At 34.9% G+C, this 22,638-nt stretch overlaps 2 protein-coding genes across 2 annotated transcripts in view; one reads left to right on the forward strand and one right to left on the reverse strand.

The window, feature by feature from the left end:
- The first annotated feature begins 784 nt into the window (after window positions 1–784).
- Window positions 785–14,868, forward strand: LOC141284550 (cytochrome P450 2M1-like). The gene is made up of 9 exons (XM_073817532.1): window positions 785–1,061; window positions 3,358–3,520; window positions 3,606–3,755; window positions 4,049–4,209; window positions 7,325–7,501; window positions 7,670–7,811; window positions 8,007–8,194; window positions 8,282–8,423; window positions 14,594–14,868. Exons 1-9 carry the CDS (start codon window positions 870–872, stop codon window positions 14,776–14,778), a joined length of 1,500 nt encoding a protein of 499 aa, XP_073673633.1. The 5' UTR covers window positions 785–869; the 3' UTR covers window positions 14,779–14,868.
- Window positions 14,820–22,638, reverse strand: part of gipr (gastric inhibitory polypeptide receptor) — a 37,031-nt gene continuing 29,212 nt past the window's right edge. The window contains exons 10-14 of the mRNA XM_073817531.1: window positions 22,510–22,579; window positions 21,958–22,046; window positions 21,252–21,390; window positions 21,060–21,101; window positions 14,820–18,336 (exon numbers count right to left, since the gene is read on the reverse strand). Of these exons, the coding sequence (XP_073673632.1) occupies window positions 17,998–18,336; window positions 21,060–21,101; window positions 21,252–21,390; window positions 21,958–22,046; window positions 22,510–22,579 (679 nt within the window). The 3' untranslated portion in view covers window positions 14,820–17,997. The remainder of the gene's footprint in view (window positions 18,337–21,059; window positions 21,102–21,251; window positions 21,391–21,957; window positions 22,047–22,509; window positions 22,580–22,638) is intronic.

Here is a 22,638-nt window from a genome sequence, read left to right on the forward strand (position 1 = left end):
GTTTTAAAACTAGTAAGTACGTAAATACGTTTTTTAACTTTACGTGCTTTGAATGAACTTTTAACTATAACATTTTGGGTAGTTTAAACATTGTCATGAATTCGGTGTAAATTACAAAATGCATTTATAGGCCTATAGCCTATAGATGGAAGAATATTGTTTTAGCAAAGTATATAGTCGCATATAACATTATAGCGATGTATCGATAGGCCTACATATTAAACAGTAGCTACATGTGTTAACAGCCTACGCTATTGCTTAAAAACATTCTCCTTTTGCTCAGCTGCGCATACAGTCTTATTAGCAGTCATGTCTGTGATCGGCTATTGTTCAGCGCTGCAAAAACATGCTTTAAAATGTTTTAATATAGAACTTTATTCAAGTTAATGTTTTATATATAATTATATATAAATTATTATATATAAAAACTGTGCCCCCCTATGAAAACGAAATGCCCCTCCCCCCAATGAAAATTTTCTGGCGACGGCCCTGTATGACTCAAAAGTTCTACTTTACAAAAGATTTACATTATAATAAGTGCTTTTCAACAGTGAAATATAATACATAACATATCTCAAAACTAAAAAGAGTAGTTGCTTTAATGTTCTACTACCATTATTGTCACATAAGTCCTATAGGTAACTCCCGGTAAACTATAGTTTTAGCTGTGTGGGCAATGCAACGGAGGGGCGTTTTTTGATCGTTGAACCTGATTTACTTACGTCAAAGAAAAGGCTGGAGTTTGGAGGTAAACACCTTCCAATTTAAAACGCCCAATGTTTTGCAGAGACCTCTTTATGTCATCAACCTGAACCCAAACTTCATTGCTTAGGATCGGTTTAGAAAAATAGTTTCGTGAAAGCTGAAGCATGGATATATTGTTGGCACTTAAGACGAATGTAGTGTCTGTTGTCATGGCTGTCTTGGCTCTGTTACTGCTGTGGAAGATTCGAGGAAAGCAGAGCAGGTTTGACCGGCTACCTCCAGGACCTGCGCCTAATCCACTGCTGGGAAATTTGTTTCAATTTAATATGAAGGAAGCCTACAAGTATTACCAAGAGGTAATATTAAATAGTATTATTACCTGTATTATCTATACTTAGGCTATAATAGGCCTACTACCTCAACTTTAAATACTTTAATTCAATTATGTAGGCAGTATTGACGACTCTCTGCAGACAGTTAACCAATAACGATCCAATGATGTCAAAGTTCGCTTTTTTACTGTATCATATAGGCTTTGTAAAAATTAAACCAGGTAAAGCACTTTGACTGGGTTTAGACTGCAAATCATTTATAGACCTACGTGTTTTTATATATTTTTTAAATGATATTATAGTCCCTTTCAGGGATTTCTGAACTCCCCTATAAGGATGCAGTTTCAATTAAACTGTTTGCACTTGTTTTGTTTTTAGCTCAAATTTACTCTGATGGGCATAAATAAATATCCTTTGTTGCACAAGGCTTAATTTCTCAAAAGAAAAAATGTTTAAAAAAAATTAACCTTATAGATTAATTAAACAATTAAAACATGACATTATACCATAAAACAAATACTAAAATGTTCAGAAAAACACCCTTGTCAATGCACAAGACTCAGTTTTTGGAATTATCACTTTATGGGTTTTATAATAATTTTACAACTTTCAATGTACTGTATGAAATAAAATAAATTCATTAAACAACAGCACCTTTTGAGATAAAGGAATCCAATCAACTGTAAAAATCTCTAAATATTATCCCCTGTCATGCACAAGGCTTGTTTTTTTTCACAATAATCCTTTATTGTTTTTATATAGAGTACTGAAACTGTATTTTTGGTATGTTCAATATACTGTGGTCATTTAAATTAATTAAACTCAGACACTGTTTGACATAAAGGTATCAAATCAACTGTAAAAATCTCTAAATATTATCCCCTGTCATGCACAAGGCTTGTTTTTTCATAACATTCCTTTATTATTTTTATATACAGTACTGTATCTGTATTTTTGATGTTCAATATACTGTACCCACTTAAATTCATTACTCAGACACCGTTTGAGATAAAGGTATCAGCACGGCATATAAAAATAATAAAGTAATATTTTGAAAAAACAAGCCTTGTGCATGACAGGGGATAATATTTAGAGATTTTTACAGTTGATTTGATACCTTTATCTCAAACAGTGTCAGAGTTTAATGAATTTAAGTGGGTACATTATATTGAACATACCAAAAATACAGTTGTAGTACTGTATATAAAAACAATAAAGTAATATTTTGAAAAAACAAGCCTTGTGCATGACAGGGGATAATATGTAAATATTTTTAGAGTTGATTTGATTCCTTTATCTCAAAAGGTGCTGTTGTTTAATGAATTTATTTTATTTCATACATTAAAAGTTGTAAAATTATTATAAAACCCATAAAGTGCTAATTCCAAAAACTGAGTCTTGTGCATTGACAAGGGGTGTTTTTCTGAACATTTTAGTATTTGTTTTATGGTATAATGTCATGTAGTTTAATTGTTTAATTAAAGGATATTTATTTATGCCCATCAGAGTAAATTTGAGCTAAAAACACAACAAGTGCAAACAGTTTAATTGGTATGAAACCGAATGTCTAATGAATGTCAAACATCAAACTAACTTTACTGCAGAAGTGCACCGGCGAAGTTTTCAATATTGCTGTTTCTCTAAGATGATTTGTTTTTACTTTACTTTTTCACACACTGAATTGCTGTCTATAAAACTTTTAGCAATACCACTTTTAGGCATAGCCTACTGTGATATATTATCTTTGCATAAAGAGTGCTATCCGAACTTCTGCACTATACACAAAAATACCTTCAAACAACAATGCTCTAATATACTTTGTTTATGACTGTATTTAAGCAGAATGATATGTTCAGGTTGTTTACAGTGTTAGGAAGGTTGGAAATGTAATAGGTTACAGATTACACCCTGTTTATTATAATAAGTTGTGTAACTATTTCAGTTACTTTATTAAAGTAACAACTGATTGCATTTATTACTTTGCTAAATGTACATTTCTACATTTTTCCAAACTGTTAATTAATTTCAAATACTTAAACCAGACAGGGTTAACCTTACAGTAGTACTCAACTATAATTACTGTCAAGACTTTCAAAATTCTTCATCACTTGAACTATTATAATAATTTAATTCATCATAACAAGATATGGTTTAATAGCTATGATTCTGTTTTTGAAATCAAATCTTTGCATAGCTATGACAGGAAACACTGGCATCTGGTTGTTAGTCACCAATTTCTGAGATGATTTGAAGTTCATTTCATTTTAATAATACACATTGAACATTGAACATGTCCCATATAAAACTCTTCTTGCCTTAGTTGAGTAAGACATATGGCTCTGTTGTCACCATCTGGTTGGCGAACACTCCTGTGGTGATCATTTCTGGATATCAAGCCTTGAAGGAGACTATGATTGGTCTTGGTGAAGAATTCAGTGGCAGGACCATCTATCCTTTGTTGATGAAGTCCACTTATGGATATGGTGAGTTCGCTTGATGCCTGATGTTTAACATGCTATATTTTGAGTTTTATCTTTAAATCTAAGAAGAAATTGTCTTTGTGTGCAGGTGTTCTGTCCACTAGTGGACACCGATGGAAGGAGATGCGCAAGTTCTCTCTTGCGACACTGAAGAACTTCGGAATGGGCCGCAGGAGCATCGAGGAACGAGTCCAAGAGGAGGCTGAGAATCTTGTGGAAATGTTTAAAAAGTGTGAAGGTGAAATCACATTTATGTGATCGTTTATTTAGATCAGATCAGATTAAACAAACAGCAGACAAGCTAAAGAGATCTAAAGTAGGATGCATCAGTAAAACACTAAAATCAAACATACAGTGGTTGCATTATTACAATGAAAACTTGTTGAACAAGTTGTTCCATTCTGTTACAAGTGATTGGCTGATTAAGTGAATTGGCTGATTAAGCCACATCTCATGTTGCAGAACATGGTGTGAGTTTTTACAGCATGTTCAAGAAACTTGAGCTCTTTGCTGTTCTTTTTATTTTTAAAGGCTCTGCATTCAGCCCTGCAGACATGCTGTTTAATGCTGTAAACAATGTGATCTGCAGCATTGTTTTTGGGCATAGGTTTGAATTTGAGGATCCACAATTTAAGTCTCTCCTTCGGACTGTAAATGATTACTTTGCTATTCTCAGTAGCCCTCTTGGACAGGTATTGTACTCATTTTTAATGCATTACCATTCAAATGTTTTAGTTATTTGATAAAAAAATATAGTAAAAATAATAATGATGATTATTATTAATATACAAGATGTATGTAAATTAATATAGTTTTAATATACTTTTGATCAATTTAATGCATTCTTACTAAATAATGAAAAATTAAATTATATCATATATTTATACACACACACACACACACACACACACACACACACACACACACACACACACACACACACACACACACACACACACATGTGCATGCTATATGCATCCCAGTCAACAGTTTTTGAACTGTAAGGTTTTTAATGTTTTTTAAAGAAGTTTCTTCTGCTCACCAATTTATTTGGACGCATTTATTTGATCCAAAGTAGAGCAGAAACAGTAACATTTCAAAATATTTTTACAATTTAAAAATAACTGCTCTCTATTTACATTTTTTTTAATGTATTTTATTCCTGTGATTTTAAAGCTGAATTTTTAGCATCATTACTCCAGTCTTCAGTGTCATGTGATCCTTCAGAAATAATTATTAGGGTTAAAGCACTGAAGGTGCGATGGCACCTATTGTATTCTTCTTCTTCTTCTTCTTCTTCTTCTTCTTCTTCTTCTTCTTCTTCTTCTTCTTCTTCAGCACTTGAGTCTATGGCAACCCACAGAACCGCTTGCAGGAAAGTTGTATAACTTGTCCAAAGTTTTACTTTCTTTTTTCTAATAATTTTTGAACCGTAAGGCACAAAATCAAAATGCTTTTTTTTCTCAGTTGAATGAACAAAAAAATTCAGAAATCGTAAGGTTTAGTTTTTTTTAGTTATTTAATTATTTGAAAAAAACTACTTTTTCGGACTCATCCTAGACAGTTTGTCTGATTTTTACCAAAATTGGCTCAGATCATCTTTAGACCATGCTAGCAAAAAATTATGGAATTCAATATTTTCTGTCAAATCTTTCTCAAATTATGTGCAAACAATTTCAACGAAAAGCACTCAAAAATGCATGTGAGGCTATATCTCCGCAACAGTTTAACATATTGAGACAAAACTTGGTGTGACATAACAAGCATGACCTGAGGCTACCTGCAGTGTTTCGGCACAGTGCCACCTAGTGGTCAGAAGATATGAAAAATGGCTATTTTTGCTTATAACTTCTCAATGGTTTGGATTCGGGGGAGAATGCCGAGTCCAACCATATCCAATTTTCCTATATCAACCATTTTGGGCGTCAGCCATTTTGATTTTTGTCATAAAATGCTATATTTTACGAATGCATTGACATATCGTTACGAAACTCAGTATGTGTCTTCGGCACCCTGCAAAGTTTGGTGGCAGTGCCACCTTGTGGTCAAAAGTTATTAGAACATTTATTATAATGAAATCTCCAAATATTCTTTGGGCCATGCCAAGAACATTGATACCAATTACACCAAAATATGCCGAACTTCCTGTCCGCCATTTTGATTTGTAGAAAACCTACTTTTTCAAACTCCTCCTAGACCGTTTGTGGAATTGTCACCAAATTTGACTTGGATCATCTTCAGACCATGCAGGCAAAAAGTTATGAATTTCGTGTCGATATACAAAACGATTTTTGTTTAGCGCATCAAAGAATTTGCTGGAAAGATGCCAAACTACATCTGATCTGAGGCTGTATCTCTGCAAAATCTTTGACATATTTGCACCAGATTTGATATATGCCATTGCGACCTCACAATGACCATGGCCCATCAATTTGACAACAGCGCCACCTATTGGTCAAGAGTAATAAACCATTCATTACCCATTAATAATGACATTTCCAAAAATCCTAATAACTTTTGATGGCATTAGCATATTGTCATGAGTCAAGTGTTCTCAAAATATTCCTTGGGTCATGCCGACAACATAGATACCAATTATACCATAGTTGGCCAAACTTACTGTCCGCCATACTGATTTATGTTGAAAACCTACTTTTTTCAAACTCTTCCTAGACAGTTCATCCCATTTTCACCAAAATCGAGTCAGATCATCTTCAGACTGTGTTGACAAAAAGTTATGGATTTCATGTTGATAGATGAAACCGTTTTAGTACAGTGCTGCTACAAATTTTAGGCTTGATGCCAAAATGACTCTGAGGCTTTATCTTTGCAAAGCATTGACATAAAACACACCAAACTTTATGTGTGCCTTTGTGACTTCATACTAAACACACCACATCGATTTGATAACAGCGCCACCTGTTGGTCAAAAGTGATAAGCCATAAAATTATGTTTCTAGCAGTTCTACATTATTTTTCTGTCATTTTGACTAAAATCATTTTAAAAGGGCTTTCTTTACTCATTGTTGCAGTTGGTCTGGTTCTCCATGCCATGCTTAGGTCATCCTCATTTACGCTTTGGTGTGCTTGGCCCCGTAATTGCTAGATTTATTATTATTATTATTATTATTATTATTATTATTATTATTATTATTATGAAGTTGAAAACAACTAAGTAGAATTATTCAGGTTTCTTTGATGAATAAGAAGTTCAGAAGTTTTTTGTAACATTATAAATGTCTTTATCATAATTTTTGATCAATTTAAAGCATGCTTGCTAAATAAAATTCTTAATTTCTATACCCCCCCCCCCCCCCCCAAATATACTGACTCCAAGCTTTTAAATGGTATACTGTATAATGTTACAAAAGCTTTTTATTCCAGATAAATTCTGATATTCCCTGAAAAATACTTAACTGTTTTAAATATTGATATTAAAAATAAAAAATGTTTCTTGAACAGCAAATCAGCATACTGTATTAGAATGATCTCTAAAGGACCACATGACACTGAAGACTGGAGTAATGATGCTGAAAATTTAGCTTTGATCACAACAATAAATTACATTTTAAAATATATTCAAATAAAGAACAATTACTTTAAATAGTCAAAATATTTCAAAATATTATAAAAAAGTTTTGCTGTACTTTGGATAAAAAAAATGCAGGCTTCTTTAAAAACATCAAAAATCTTAGTGTTAAAAAACTTTTGACTGGTAGTGTATAAATAGAAATAAAGGTATATTACTTTTTAACTTATAACTTTTATTCTGAGCCTTACCTTGATGGACCTTTATTTTCTTGTCAGATCTATAATATATTCCCTAGGTTAGTCAGTCTCTTTCCTGGTAAACATCATCAACTGTTTAAAGACCTAGAAGAGGCCAGGGAGTATTGCAAGCGTGAGGCACAGGTTCGGATGAATATTTTGGATCTCTCGAGCCCACAGGACTTTATTGAGGCCTTTGTGTTAAAAATGAAAGAGGTAAATAATTCAAAGAAATGTTCATATAGCCATGGCCCTCAATACAGTCACTTACACCCTCTGGTGGTGAAACTATGACATGATGTCAATTAAAAACAATTCCAGATTACAGCCTTTTTTATTATGTTTAATATTCATTTTCATATTCACTTTCATTCTCTTTTGCAGGAGAAAGACAAACCTGACACAGAATATCATTTGGACAACCTGGTTTCTGTAGTATGGAACATGTTCAGTGCCGGCACAGAAACCACTTCATCCACCATCAGACATGCTTTGCTTCTGATGATGAAGCACCAAAACGTTCAAGGTGAGATCAAACAAATGTCTTCTTTCCCTAAACACCAAGGCAAGGCAAGGCAAGTTTATTTCTATAGCACATTTCATACACAATGGTAATTCAAAGTGCTGTACATAAAAGGAATTAAAATCATAATAGCATAAAAATCATTAAAATGAAAGATAATAATCACAATAAAAAACTACTCTCCCTTGTTTTCTACAGAGCGTGTTCAGCGGGAAATTGATGAGGTTGTAGGACAGGACCGTTGGCCATCTATAGAGGACAGACAGAAGCTGCCGTATACGGATGCTGTAATCCATGAGATTCAACGCCATATGGATCTCGCCCCCATTGCTGTCCCGCACAAGATGATGTGCGACACTGAATACAATGGTTATGTCATTCCCAAGGTATTCTTCTTTCGCATTTACATTTATTTTTATTCATTAACTCTTCAAATGTCTTTCTATTTGTAGTTTAAACTTTTTTTTTTCTAGGGGGTCATGGTTTTCCCACTGCTATCCTCTGTGCTTATAGACCCGAAACGGTGGAAGAACCCAAATTGCTTTGATCCAGAGAACTTCCTGGATGCAGATGGCCGATTTAAAAAAAACGATGCATTTGTTGTATTTGGCATAGGTGAGTTTAGATGTATTTAGAACATTGTGTACTGTATATGTATGGATCAAAATGATCAATTTTTCTTTTATACCAAAAATCAATAGGATAATAGTTAAAGATCATGTTCCATGAAGATATGCAGTAATTTTCCTACTGTAAATCAAATCAAAACTTAATTTTTGAATAGTAATATGCATTGCTAAGAACTTTATTTGGACATTTTATGGGCAATTTTCTTAATATTAAAATTTTTTTTGCACCCTCAGATTCCAGATTTTTAAATAGTCATATCTCAAGCAAATATTGTCCTATCCTAACAAACCTGGAAAGCTTATTTATAGTGCCCTCCACTAATATTGGCACAGTAGGTAAATAAGAGGAAAGGTGACTGTGAAAATAAATGTGCATTGTTTATCCTTTAGATCTTTTATTTGAAAAATTCACAAAATTCGAACCTTTCCTTTAAGTAAAACGATGGAAACTGAGGGGAAATCTCATTATGAAATAAATGTTTTTCTCTAGTTCACGTTGGCCACAATTATTGGCACCCCTAGAAATTTGTCTAAGTAAAATATCTCTGAAGGATATTCCCTTTAATATTACCATTTTTTTTAGCACACCAGGGTGGCTAGGAATATAAAATTGTCTGGCCATGACTTTCTGTTCCACAGGATTATAAATATGAGGAACACAATGGCCATATTCCCTTAATCATCCATCACAAGAAGTAAAACCAAAGAATGTAGTTCTGATGTGCAGAACAAGTTTGTTGAGCTTCACAAAATAGAAAGTATCTGTAAAAAAGAGCTAAAGCATTGAAAATCCCCATTCCCACCATTCAGGGCAATAATTAAGATGTTCCAATCAACTAAAGATGTTTCAAATCTGCCTAGAAGAGCATGTGTTTCTATATCATCCTAATGCACAATAAGGAGGAGAGTTTTAGGGGCCAAAGACTCTCTAAGGATCACAGTTGGAGAATTGTTGAGTCTTGGGGTCAGAAAGCCTAAAATAAAATGATCAAACAGCCTCTACATCACCACATGTTGTTTAAGAGGGTTTCAAGAAAAATCCTAACTCCAGCATATTCACTTGTCAGACATGATTGGAAAATTAAACAGGACTGGCTTCTATGGTCAGATGAAACCAAAAGTGAGCTTTTTGGCAACTAACCCTCCAGATGGTTTTGGTTCAGACAGGGATAAAAAGTACCCCATGTCCACGGTTAAAATACTGCTGGGTCTTTAATGTTGTGGGCCTATTTTTCTGCCGGAGGTCCTAAACATCTTGTTTAGATACATGGCTTCATGGATTCTACCAAATACCAGCACATAAAAAAATTTGTTCCTCTGTTGGGAATCTTATAATGGGCCATGGTTGCATCATCTAGCAGGACGATGATCCAAAACTAACATCAAAATCAACACAAAATTGTGTCACTGAGCACAGAATGAAGCTTCTACCATGGCCGTCCCAGTTCCCTGACCTGAACCATGTATAGAAGCTGAAGAGAAGAAGCACCAACATGAAGCTGGGAAGAGAGAGATTCTGTATGAAGAAATGATCTCTGATCTCTTGTCAGGTGTTCTCCAAACTCATTAGACATTGTTGAAGAAAACTCAGAACTGTAATCTTGGGAAAAGGATCTTGCAATAATTGGGTGCCAATAATAGTGGCCAATGTGAACTAGAGAAAAACATTTATTTCATAATAAGATTTCCCTCCCAGGTTCTATTGTTTTACTTCAATAACAGGTTAGAATTTTGTGAAATTTTTGAATGAAAGACCAAAACGATAAATTATGCAGATTAATTTTTTTTACATCCACCTTTGCTCATATTTACCAAGGGTGCCAATATTAGTGGAGGGCACTGTATTCATAAGATGTATACATCTTAATTTCAAAAATAGACCCTTATTATTGGTTTTGTGGTCTAGGGTGACATATAGGGGTGTGTGATAATGACAAAAAAGATATCTCAGTATTTTCTGGAATTTTAATGATAACGATAATTAGACAATATTTTGATAAGCATGTTATTGTGCTGGTACGTTTTGCAGGTTTAGGAATGCCGTGAACAGCAAGCTTTTAATATTCTTCATTTTCTCTGGGCTGGTTAATTTGCTGGAGTAACAGGAATTAATTTTTTCGAAAGTTTAAATAGATTTTTACCTTTACCCAAGGCCATTTTTTACCTAATTAAATGTATGCATCATCTTTTGTGTCAAATGTTTTAATTTAATCTATAGACCTTTTTCCTGAGTAAACGATGAGCGCCGCCATTACGAATTCTAACGTCAGATTGAATGCCTTTCTGTTCCGGTTTCCATAGGAACCCATTCAAATAGCGTCCATCTGTTTTTAATGTAGCTAACATCCGCTGCTTCATGTCATCTACACACTCATTAAAGTGAGGCACTGACAACTGACGGTCATTGCGACATTGCCAAGTGATGGCGCTATGGAGCCATGTGCTTTTTAAAAACATTTGAATAGGTTTAACATTAGTTGATTAGCTCGGAATATACCCTAATTTGACTAGAAACAATACAGACCGGAAATGCAAAGCATTCTTTCAGTTAAGAGTCGGACTTACTTCCGTGTTCAGGAAAAACGTCTATAAATTCAAATAAGACACTATGACACAGAACTTGTATGCTAGGGACCATAATCTGAGAATCCAAAAAGAGGATTCTCTTTCTGTTTAAATTCTCTTTCTGTTTGAACTGAATCTTATATCAAAACCTTATTGCCCTGTAAAAATATCATCTCTCTTATGCTGATGATACACGGGGCAACTTTTTGAGCAATTTTATCGGGCAACTTTTTTTTGCAATATTATTTGGGCACTTTGCCATTGAAAATGGGTAACAGATTTCTATCTGGATAATTTAGATCAATCGTGGGCCCTGTATCTCACCTGGTTGCCCATTGACGGCAACATTTGCCAAAGTTGCCCGGCAACATTGCTCAAAAAGTTGCCCAGTGTATCATCAGCCTTAGTCTTTTCTTTATACAGGCCTAATACAAACATAAATAAATAATACACAAAATGCTTAAATAAGACTTGCCTTGTAAAAATTTTTTTTTTTTTTCAATTCGTCTGTGAAACTACATTTGCGTTTCGGCATGTTAGTGTCACACAGCTCTTGCAGCGCAGCTCCTCGTTTGTTTTGTTTTGACAATTGGGTCTTTCACGTCATCAGACAGGTACCCAGGGCTGGACTGGGGTTAAAATTCGGCCCTGGACAAATTCAGCCCATCCGGCCCACAAGTTCCACATGAAAGTTTTCTTGGGTTCCCTGGTGAAAAACCCCCCAGCTAAAACCAGCCTGTGCTGGTTGGCTGGTTTTAGAAGGGTTTTGACCACTTTTCCAGCTTGGCCAGGCTGGTCTTAGCTGGTCAGGCTGGGAAACCACCAACTAAAAGACCAGCCAAAACCAGCTACTTCCAGCCTAAACTGGCCAACCAACCTAGGCTGGTTTTAGCTGTTTATTTCAGCAGGGTTATAGGGTATTTAATTGGAGTACATGAATGAATAAAACAGGATTTAAACAAATAATGATAAATACTGCTGAATTCAAATGCAACAAACTTAATTGCATTTTTGTCACAGAGAAATGCATGCAGTAAAGCATTGATTTTGAGCAGGAAATTTGTTGCTAATAAATTATGTAATAAAAAAAACATTCAGTAATAAAAATCATCACCCTCATGTCGTTCCAAAACTGTATGGCTTACTTTCTTCTGTGGAACACAAAAGATATTTTGTAGAATGTAACCAAACATATTTGGTTACCCTTGATTTCTACTCTATAGACAAAAAAGTTTTGAATTTCTCAAAGTATCTTCCTTTATGTTACACAGAAGAAAAAAGTTCATACAGGATTGAAATTACATGATGTTGAGTAAATGATGACAATTTTTATTTTTGGGTGAACTGTCCCTTTAAGAACTTTATTATGTATAGTAAACACCTAATTTACATAAGACCCATATTTAATTCTTTAATCAGGCTCTTATTGAATTAACATTTTACTCCAATTAAAACGAATTACAACTAAACATTTAAAAGAAAGAAATTATTGCTTAGAATATTAGTAAGACGGTGGTCACAAGAAAACATTAGTTATATGGTTTTTAAAATAAATAGTAATAATAAACTATGAAATTTGTAATAATTTTGTTTTGACAGTAATTATTTATTGGCGTTTTCCACTTTACTTCATCATGCAGTATCCAGTGTCGTGGCTGTTTTCAGCCAGCCCAGCAGAACTTACAGAACCTTTAATGTTCTCATATCACATGACTGTATTACACAATTCTTTGTGTTATCTGAATGGATCAAGCAACTTACACTGTTTATCACTGTACATCGTGGCAGAAGCGCAGCGCGCGTTCGTCAGCACTGTGCGGGTGATTGATCCCACCGCTTCACACTTTTCGGCTATTTGCGGTTTTGAATGCGCTATAATTTAAAATAGCGCCTAATATGGGGGAGGTCTCCCTCGCTTCGGTGATCGGCCCACTACTCCACCGGCCCACCTGGTATGTCCCGGGGCTCCCGATGGCCAGTACATCCCTGCAGGTACCTCAGAATAATGCCGGTGGGCAGTGGCTGCATTTAAAGTGCTGCATTAATGACGGTCAGTGAAATGAGGTAAAAAAAAAAAAAAAACGGACATTTTATGATATTTTACAAAATCCCCCCGGACATAATTTTATAGCCAAAAAGGAGTACATGTCCGGGTAAAAGAGGACGTATGGTCACCCTATTGTATGCGAAGTGACATTTTGAAGCATTTACACAGACTGTTTAAGGCAGGATATGAACAAAACACACAAAAAACGTTGAATACTGATATTTGAAATGTTTTTTGGGGGAAAAGGGAAAATTTACTTGAAAAATAAACCTAAAATCGCCAGTAGGTGCTGGCAAATCGCTGCTTGAATGAATCGTTGAGTCACTCAACCGATTCTTTCGAACAGCTGATTGATTCAGTAACGAAACGATCGTGTTTCCCTCAGAGATGCAAAACAGTTCTGCTGTTCAGGGGCCTCATTTATAAAACTTTCTTACGCACTGATTTGATCTTAGAGTGTTCGTACGATCAAATCCACGTCAAAGTACAGATTTATAAAAACCGTCTTTGACGTGGAAAAGTACTTATCTCCACGTCAGATTCCAGCTTGGCGTACGACCGTTTCCTTGTGGTAATGCCTGGTATTGCAGATAGTTCAGCCTCACTATAATTTGATTTCTTGCGCTCCTTTTTACTTGCCATTGTCACAGAGTTTTTGCTTTAGGAATGAGCTCATTTTATATGTTAATTAATTAAGCAGGGGCGTTTCGACGGCGGAACATTCAGCTGCACACAATTCCACGATCATTTATGATTTATAACCGAATGACTGGCGTACGCATGGATTTCGTGGTACGTTCGTTTTCTCTGAATCGCTCTTACGATCAAATCAGAAAAGTTCTTAGATAAAATCAAGGATGGTTTCTACGCAAGTCTTTATAAATGAGGCCCCAGCTGTGGCTTTGTTTGAAACGATTTTCGTCAACAAAATAGAGCAAAAACAGGAACTTTTATGTCTAAAGTAAGTTAATTAATATGAACTTATTGTTTATGAGACTTATAAAATCACATTTGCAATGCTGCTACAACGAGTTCGTGTGATATTAACTATACCCGATGATATAAATATAAAAGACGTGTATAAAAGTCATACGAGGGCATATTTGCCACCTCATCTTGAACTTTGGTGGACTTCTGAATCTATTTTAAAAAAAGAGAGGTCGTGAAACTCTAAATGCGCTGGCGCAGTAGTTTAACTTACATCTCAGTGTATGCGTTCATTCCATGTTTTTGTTTGTTTTTGTGATATACTCGATAATGTCAAACGCATATCGTTTAAACAACTATTACGATGTTATCTTAAACGATATAGCTACACCGCACACCCCTAATTGTACAGTAGACCATAAAAATAAAAACAAAAACAAAGAGGCTTGTTTCCGCCACGGGATTATGTTTCTCACGGTTTTAATCATACTGGGACAAAAATAACCATGTTAAATCACTCATTCCTTTAAAGGGAAAAAGTCAGACCATAAAATGGTTGATACATGGTGAAAGGTTCTGCAAAAGATATTTAAACTGACTGTCTGCTCTCTTAACAGGCAAGCGTGCATGTCTTGGTGAGGCTCTGGCTCGCATCGAAATCTTCATCTTCTTCACTTTCCTCCTTCAGCATTTCACCTTCAAAGCCATTGTACCTCCAGAGGAGCTTGACACAACACCTAAAAATAGCAGCTTTGGTCGCATACCCCGCATATATGAGTGCTATGCCATTTCCAGGAAATAGAGGAACGTGAGACAAAATTAAGAAGAAAAAAATCATTCATATTCTCATTTCCGCTTGATGTTTTAATTGAAATAAATACGTTCAAAATGATATTATTGCACAAATGTGTTTTTTTTTTTTTTTTTGGCAATACAACATATATAACATGATATTTAGCATACATGTTCCGGTCCTCGAGGAGTCTAGCCGGTTAACCCACTTTTTGCAGTGCACATGGATCTGATACACAATATCAGGTGTCCTAATGTGGAAGCTTATTAGGTCTGTGGAATGTTTTGAAGGACATAAACTACTTTTTTATAAGTTAAACAATTTTATTGGCACTTTTAACAACTCTTTGACATTTAAGTCAGCACGGTGCTTTCATTTTCTTCGCACTTACGAGCCATTCACAAAGAAATCAGTCTAAATTTGTGTTCAACCACAAGATGCAGGATAGTGCAATGAGGAGAAAAGCTGTTAAAAGAATATATTATTCATATATATTGGCCATTTTACAGAATTGGTTCAAAGTCAGAGTTTGAAAAATCTTGAAAATGTGTCTTTTCCCACAAATTTTGTATGTATGCAAATTGTATAATATCCAAGGTTCACATTTCTAGCAATTATGCAGATAATTCTTATATTGTATTTTCAGAAAGTTTTGGAATATTTGTCCTCTCCTCAAATTTGTCACTACCGAAACAGTAATATGTAATTACATATTAGGTTTGTATTGACCTACAAATTGCATTTTGAATCCATTTTATCTTTGTAAAAGGTCAAAAGTTGATCATACTGATTTCAAACTTTTGAAATACACATTGAACCAAATACTATCATAACATCTTGATAATTCAGTGTACTTTATTTTTGGCAAAACATCCCATATTTCGGTAGTGACTTCACATTTTTTGGTAGTGACTAATATTTTGGTAACATGTATTTCATTACTGAACAAAACAGAGTGAAAGATATGTGATAAATAGCCAAGCTATGTTTTACAACAGAGTTAGACAAACCTTACCACAGTACAACGAAGACATCCTACTAATATCCTACAAATTCATGCATGACCAAAGACTCTTAGCACCTGGTTAATGCCATTAAGCACAAAAACTGTGATAAACGATTTCTTAAGGGGATGAACACAACTCTAGAAGACATCTGTGCTGTTCTCAATACATCCACTAGGTGGCTTTAGTTGTCAATGAAGCCGTGGAATAACGTCAACGTGAAAACAATAGGACAACCACCTCACCTCCACTTGACATAATATTGTCTAAATCACAGTGAAAGCTCGGATACAATATAGATATCGCTATTAGTACTGCACTGTTCCATCTACTGACAGAAGTACGAAGAATTACGAAAGTGTACAGTGAAATAATTGATCCCAGTGCCTGTGAGTGGTTCCAAAATGAGGGTGTACTCTGATTTAAACCTTCATAACGTTTTGGAAACAACCAGTTTCCATGTTTAATAGTGTTGTTACTGTTGCCTATTAACTAAAATGCCTAGTAATCCTCTATTGTAGGCAAACAGTTCACAGTTGGGTTCTGTCATGGCACTAAATGAAAGGAGATTAGGCCATCGAGTGGAATGCAGAAGCATAAAAAAGGAATTAGATTTCCTGCTGTTTAAGAGATCGCCTAGAGCACGCCGTCCTGGTTGAGCGGGTTACATAAGAGCCCTATAAAACCTTCATATTAGACATTTAACACCTCCAAAGGCACAATATCAAAAGCTGAGGATGTGACATAATGTCAGGGGAACTTAAGTCTAGTGGTGATTTGCTGTTTATGGACAAAAAGTTCAGTATTGGTCCTTATAATGTATGTACAGATGAAGTCAAAAGTTTTCATACACCTCGCAGAATCTGCAAAATGTTCAGTATTTGACCAAAACAAGAGAGATCATACAAAATGCATGTTAATTTTTTATTTAGTACTGACCTGAGTAAGATATTTCACATGAAAGATGTTTACATATAGTCCACATTCAAAAGAATCTTAAAACTGTTTGAATTTGAAGATCCTGTCTTCTGGGAAGCATGAACGTATCATCTGAAGGGAAGTGCTAAATGAAATAAATATGATATTTAGGCCAAATAAGAGAAATGTAGCTAGTACACATCTTCATTCTGTTCAACTAAAGCATCAGTGGGAATTTGAACCTTCTGTAATAATTGCACAATCCTTGAGTCCCTCAGTTGTTCTCAGTGTGAAAAGATGGATCTTAAAATCATACAGTCATTTTTGGAAAGGGTTCAAATTCACAAAAAAACAAAAGAAGTGGTGGGACCTAAAGGATTTTTCTGAAGAACAGTGGCAGTTTAACTGTTCAGGACAAACAAGGAACTCATTAACAACTATCACTGAACAAAAAAAAACAGCTGTGGATCGTTCCGGTAACAACACTGTATTAAGATCCAAGTGTATGTAAACTTTTCAACAGGTTCATTTGTATAAATTCAACTATTTTCTCTTGTGGACGTGTAACATATTTTATGTGAAATATCTTATTCAGGTCAGTACTAAAAAAAAAAAAAAAAAAACATTCATTTTGTATGATCTCTCTTATTTTGGTAATATAATTAACATTTTGCAGATTCTGCAAGGTGTATGTAAACTTTTGACTTCAACTGTACATACACACAGTTTGCCAAAAAAGTGTTTGGGCTCTTAAAGTGCACCAAAAATGAAGGCCTTTGCAGTAAATAACAAAATACTACCATTAAAACTAACATTAAAGGGTGCATTTTGTATTGTAAACGCAGTAAAAACTAAATTTGTAAAATTTTATCTCAATTAAAGTAACTGTTTCATATTTGAATATTTATATATTATTTACGTGATGGTAAAGCTGAATTTTCAGCAGGCTTAAGGGTCCAAATACTTTTTGGGTTAACATACTGATAGCTATAGGTTATGTTTGTGTGTTTTACAGTACCTGTGAGTTCTGAATAGATAATCCTTGTGCAATCAAAAATACTAGACTTTTTGGTAAAGTCGGCAGTCTTTGAGTTGATCCACAATGTTGGCACATAGCAGAATTAAACTACCATCCCAAATGAGGTATAGTGGTAAATACCAAACAAGAAAACTTAAATAACAAGAGCTGGAAGGTATAATGTGAGTGACTTGAAGTTGTAATATCCTTTTGATAGTATGGCATCTTCCAAAAAAAATCCATGATATCTGGCTTTGCTCAATCAATGAGCAGCACAGTCCTCATGGTTCAACAGTAGCTCTCTGAAAACATCACTGCTCCCTCTCCGGCACACTGGGGTAACGCTGGCACATCCATCCCGTTCAGAACCTGCTTTCGGGCAGAGATGTAACAGTACGCCTTGCCTTTCTTTGCTCCTGGATGGCAGTGATGTTGAACTGCGGGTGTTGGGTCCGAGCACAGGTGGCTGCCACTGTCCAGAGGGCAGTCTGGAGTGCAGTCTGGGTCGTGGTGAAACTGTGGAACTGCTCCTCCCTGCTGTGTGTTGCTGCCTGTATTACGCAGGTCCTCCAAAATGGTTATACCCAATTTCCATCGCTGCCATTTCTTTTTTATTTCTGACTGTACCTGAAATCAAAGATGGGATGTATATCAGGGTAATTATGAATAAACTGAATCAACTAAAGTCCTAATAACATTGAATACATTGAAAAAATAAACATTAAAGGGATAGTTCACCCAAAAATGACAATTCTGTCATTAATTACTCTCATGTCGTTCCAAACCTGTAAGACCTTCAGTTAAACCACTGATGTCACATGGACTATTTTAACAATATCCTTACTATGTTTCTGTGCCTTGACCGTGGTAGTATCCTTGCTCCTATGCAGAGTCAGAAAGCTTTCAGATTTAGTCAAAAATATCTTAATTTGTATTCAGAAGATGAATGAAGGTCTTACGGGTTTAGAACGACATGAGGGTGAGAAATTAATGACAGAATTTTTCATTTTTGGGTGAACTATTCCTTTAACCGAAATAAAATGTTAAAATAAAATAAAAATAAAAAATTTTACAAAAGTTCGTTGAAGTACTAAAATACCAAAACTAAAGACTAAAACACTATGTAAACACATTAATAATGATAGCAAAATAATAATAATAATTAAACAAAAGCACAATACAATTACTAAAACTTTAACTAAATGAAAACAGGAAATATGACAATCTAATTCAACATATTAATAAAAACCTATAATAATATATCATATAAGTGTGTGCGAGTTTTTTTGTTTAATTAAATAAGTTCTTATGCGCATCAAGGTTAGTCTATTTGATCAAAAATACAGAAAAAACTGTAATATTGTGAAATATTATTGCAATTTAAAATAACGTTTTCTACTTTTAAAAAACTTATGTGATGCAAAGCTGAATTTTCAAAACTCCAGCATTTTTTCTAACATAAAAATCTTTACTATTATGTATAATTTAATACATCCTTGCTAAATAAATAATCTTTTGTAAATAATTTTTTTTTTTTTTTTACTTTTTATCAACTAAAGAACCCTTAAAAAAGTATTACAGGTTACAAAAAAATATTATGCAGCACAACTGTTTCCAACATTGACAAATCAGCATATTTGAATGCCTGAAGACAGGAGTAATGGAATAATGAAAATTCAGCATTGCATTACAGGAATCAATTATATTTAAGTATATTAGAATAGAAAAACATTATTTAAAATTTCTAATAATATTTCACAATATTACTGTTTTTAATCAAATAAATGCAGCCTTGATGAAGAACAAACACAATAAAAACAAGATAACACAATTAAATTGAATATATATACATATATATACAGTCAAGCCTGAACGTATTCATACCATGACACAGATGTCTCCCAGAAGATAAAAAGACGATGTACAAGAGGCATCATTGTGGAAAAAAATATTACTCATCTTTTATTTACATTTGAACAAAAAGTGGCATGTCCAAAATTATTCATACCCTTCTCAATAATCAACAGAAAAGCCTATTGGCTATAACAGCAATCTATAATTCTATAAAAGCTATAATTGCTGTCAGGACTCCGGCTGGGCCACTGCAAAAATGTTAATGTTTTTGTCTGCTAACCATTTCTTCACCACTTTTGCTGTGTGTTTTGGGTCGTTGTCATGCTGAAATGTCCACTGGTGCCCAAGGCCAAGTTTCTCTGCAGAATTTTGATGTATTGCTCCTTTTTCATGGTGCAGTTTACTGTGATTAGGTTCCCTGGCTAAAAAACACCCCCAAAACATTAGGTTCCCACCACCATGTTTGACAGTGGGGATGGTGTTCTTAGGGTTGAAGACTTCTCCTTTTTTATGCCAAATGAAGGCTACATCATTGGGGCCAAACAATTCAATTTTTGTTTCATCTGATCATAAAACAGAAGACCAGAAATCTTCTTCTTTGTCCAGATGAGCATTTGCAAATGCCAAGCAGCTTTTGTGTGCCTTATCTGGAGAAGTGGTGTCCTCCTTGGTCTGCGTCCGTGGAACCCAGCGGTGTGCAGTGTCCGTTGGACTGTCTGCCTTGAGATGTTGCCACCAGCAGAGCACAGATTCATCAGGATGGCCTTGGTGGTGATCCTTGGATTCTTTTTTTACCTCTCTCACTATCCTCCTGGCCAGCACAGGTGTCACTTTTGGCTTCCGACCACGTCTTCTGAGATTTTTCACAGTGTGGAATGTCTTGTATTTTTTAATAATACTTTGCACTGTAGCCACTGGAACTACAAAACATTTAGATTATGGTCTTATAGCCCTTTCCTGACTTTTGAGCAGCCACAATGCGGAGCCGCAGGTCCTCAGTGAGCTCCTTTGTCTTAGCCATGACTGTCCACAAACCAACAGCAGAGAGCTTCTGTTTTTCACCTGTTAAGTTGATTAAAACAGCTGTTCCCAGTGAATCAGGGTAATTAGGATGATTTAGAACAGCTTGGACTATTTGGAATGGTATAGAACTTTGGATTTTCCCATAGACTGTGACAGTTTGCAAAGGGTATGAATAATTTTAGACATGCCACTTTTTGTTCAAATGTAAATAAAAGCTGAGAAATATTTTTTTCCACAATGATGCCTCTTGTACATCGTCTTATTATCTCTTGGGAGAAGCCTGTGTTATTTACGGTCAAAAAACTTGCTGGTTAAATAAAAGTAACTTTAAGTCAGAATTTGCCAGGGGTATGAATAATTTCAGGCTTGACTGTATGTATATATATATATATATATATATATATATATATATATATATATATAATGTAAAATCATTAATGTAGTCATATAAATATATAATAGATTCTCCTTACCTCTTTATTGACAAAGCAATACAATATGGCCACCAGAAAACCCTGTGGGGCAACAATAACTATTATGTCAAACTGCATTAATTGTAAGGACATTCACTACATTCAAATTGTGCATTGTAAACAAATAAGTAAGTCCACTGAACTAGGCCATGTTGTGACACGGTCTGTCTCTCTTAATTCCCTTATTTGTACCTGAAAAGAATTGAAGAAGAGTTCAAAGAACAGGTTGACGTTGCGAAGCACGCCCTCAGTCTGTTCCTCTGTCATCACAGCAAACACCACCTCGTGAATCCCTAGCAAGGGAATGAGGGTCAGTGTGGACTTGGCTAACCTGAGGAAACAAGAATATTAAAGACTGAGATTATTCAAAACAATCCAACCCACCTCACTTCAAAATGTCATCATGATTTCTTTAAATCCAAGTTCAATATCAGGTAAAATTCACAGTTGTTGTCATCTTGTTTTCATGTTATTTAATTCTTTCTGATTAAAAACCCATTTAAGTGAGATTTTAAAAGTTTGAAAGGAGATTTCACAGGCAGATTAAATGACAAAATGAGGCACTGTGGTTACATCAAGAATCTAACTGGCCTAAATCATTGTTACCAATGTATTATTAGATTTCACTCCACATTTTATTCCACTATGCATAATGTAAGCTTGAAGGCTAGAAATATAGTCTCTGCTTCTTAAAATTCTTGCTACCCTCAAGGCTGACATTTGAGGAAGAAGATGAAACACTTCCTTTAAATCAGTGGAAACATCAAAAGCTTGCTAAGGCACGCTATGTGACACAATTCCAGTTTATGTAACATGGATGAAATCAGAAATAGACATTTTGCAGGTACAAGGAAACACCAATAGATGAACATTTGTTGAGAAAAAGTCAAATTCTTACCTAAATTTATAATCTGTATATCTCATCTGATGTGCTTTTAATTTGGAGATGAGGATCAGAATAATCCTTATAAATATGAAAAAGTTCACCTGCAAAACATGGTCATAACTGTTTTTAAATATAGTTACACATAGAAAGTTCAGTGTAAGGACAAGACTCATCCTGTGTTATGAAGGAAAGCGCATAAATTATTCCATCTAAGTGTGACGGATTCGTTCAAACCTGGCCACAATCATTTTAGAGTGCAGTTCCTCAACACAATCCTCAAGAATGCTCCAGACTAATGAGTCATCCATGTATAATACATGAGCGTGAGTATATTTAACTGCTTATTCATACGCTGCGTTCCAGACGACTCGGAACTTGGAATTCTCCGATCCCCCACTCAAAAATAACCACTGGAACGGAGCAAGTCGAGGCAGATCAACGCTGACGTTCCATTGGTTGCTTTCAAGCGGAGGTGGGAGAATGCCCCGTTCGGAGTTATCTGATAGTGAGTGCCTATCAATACAATCAGAGAATAAATTCAAACAAATTGAGGTAAAAACTCACTAAAATTGCCAAAAGGATTGGCGTTCGGATGATCCACCAATATGCCATATTTTCGTTGATCTCCCAGCACCTTGAGAAATGTGTAGGTACATTTGTAATACTTAAGCAAAGCTGCTTTTAATCTTTAAC

The sequence above is a fragment of the Garra rufa genome, chromosome 14, assembly GCF_049309525.1.
Source record: "Garra rufa chromosome 14, GarRuf1.0, whole genome shotgun sequence".
NCBI classification, from domain to species: domain Eukaryota; kingdom Metazoa; phylum Chordata; class Actinopteri; order Cypriniformes; family Cyprinidae; genus Garra; species Garra rufa.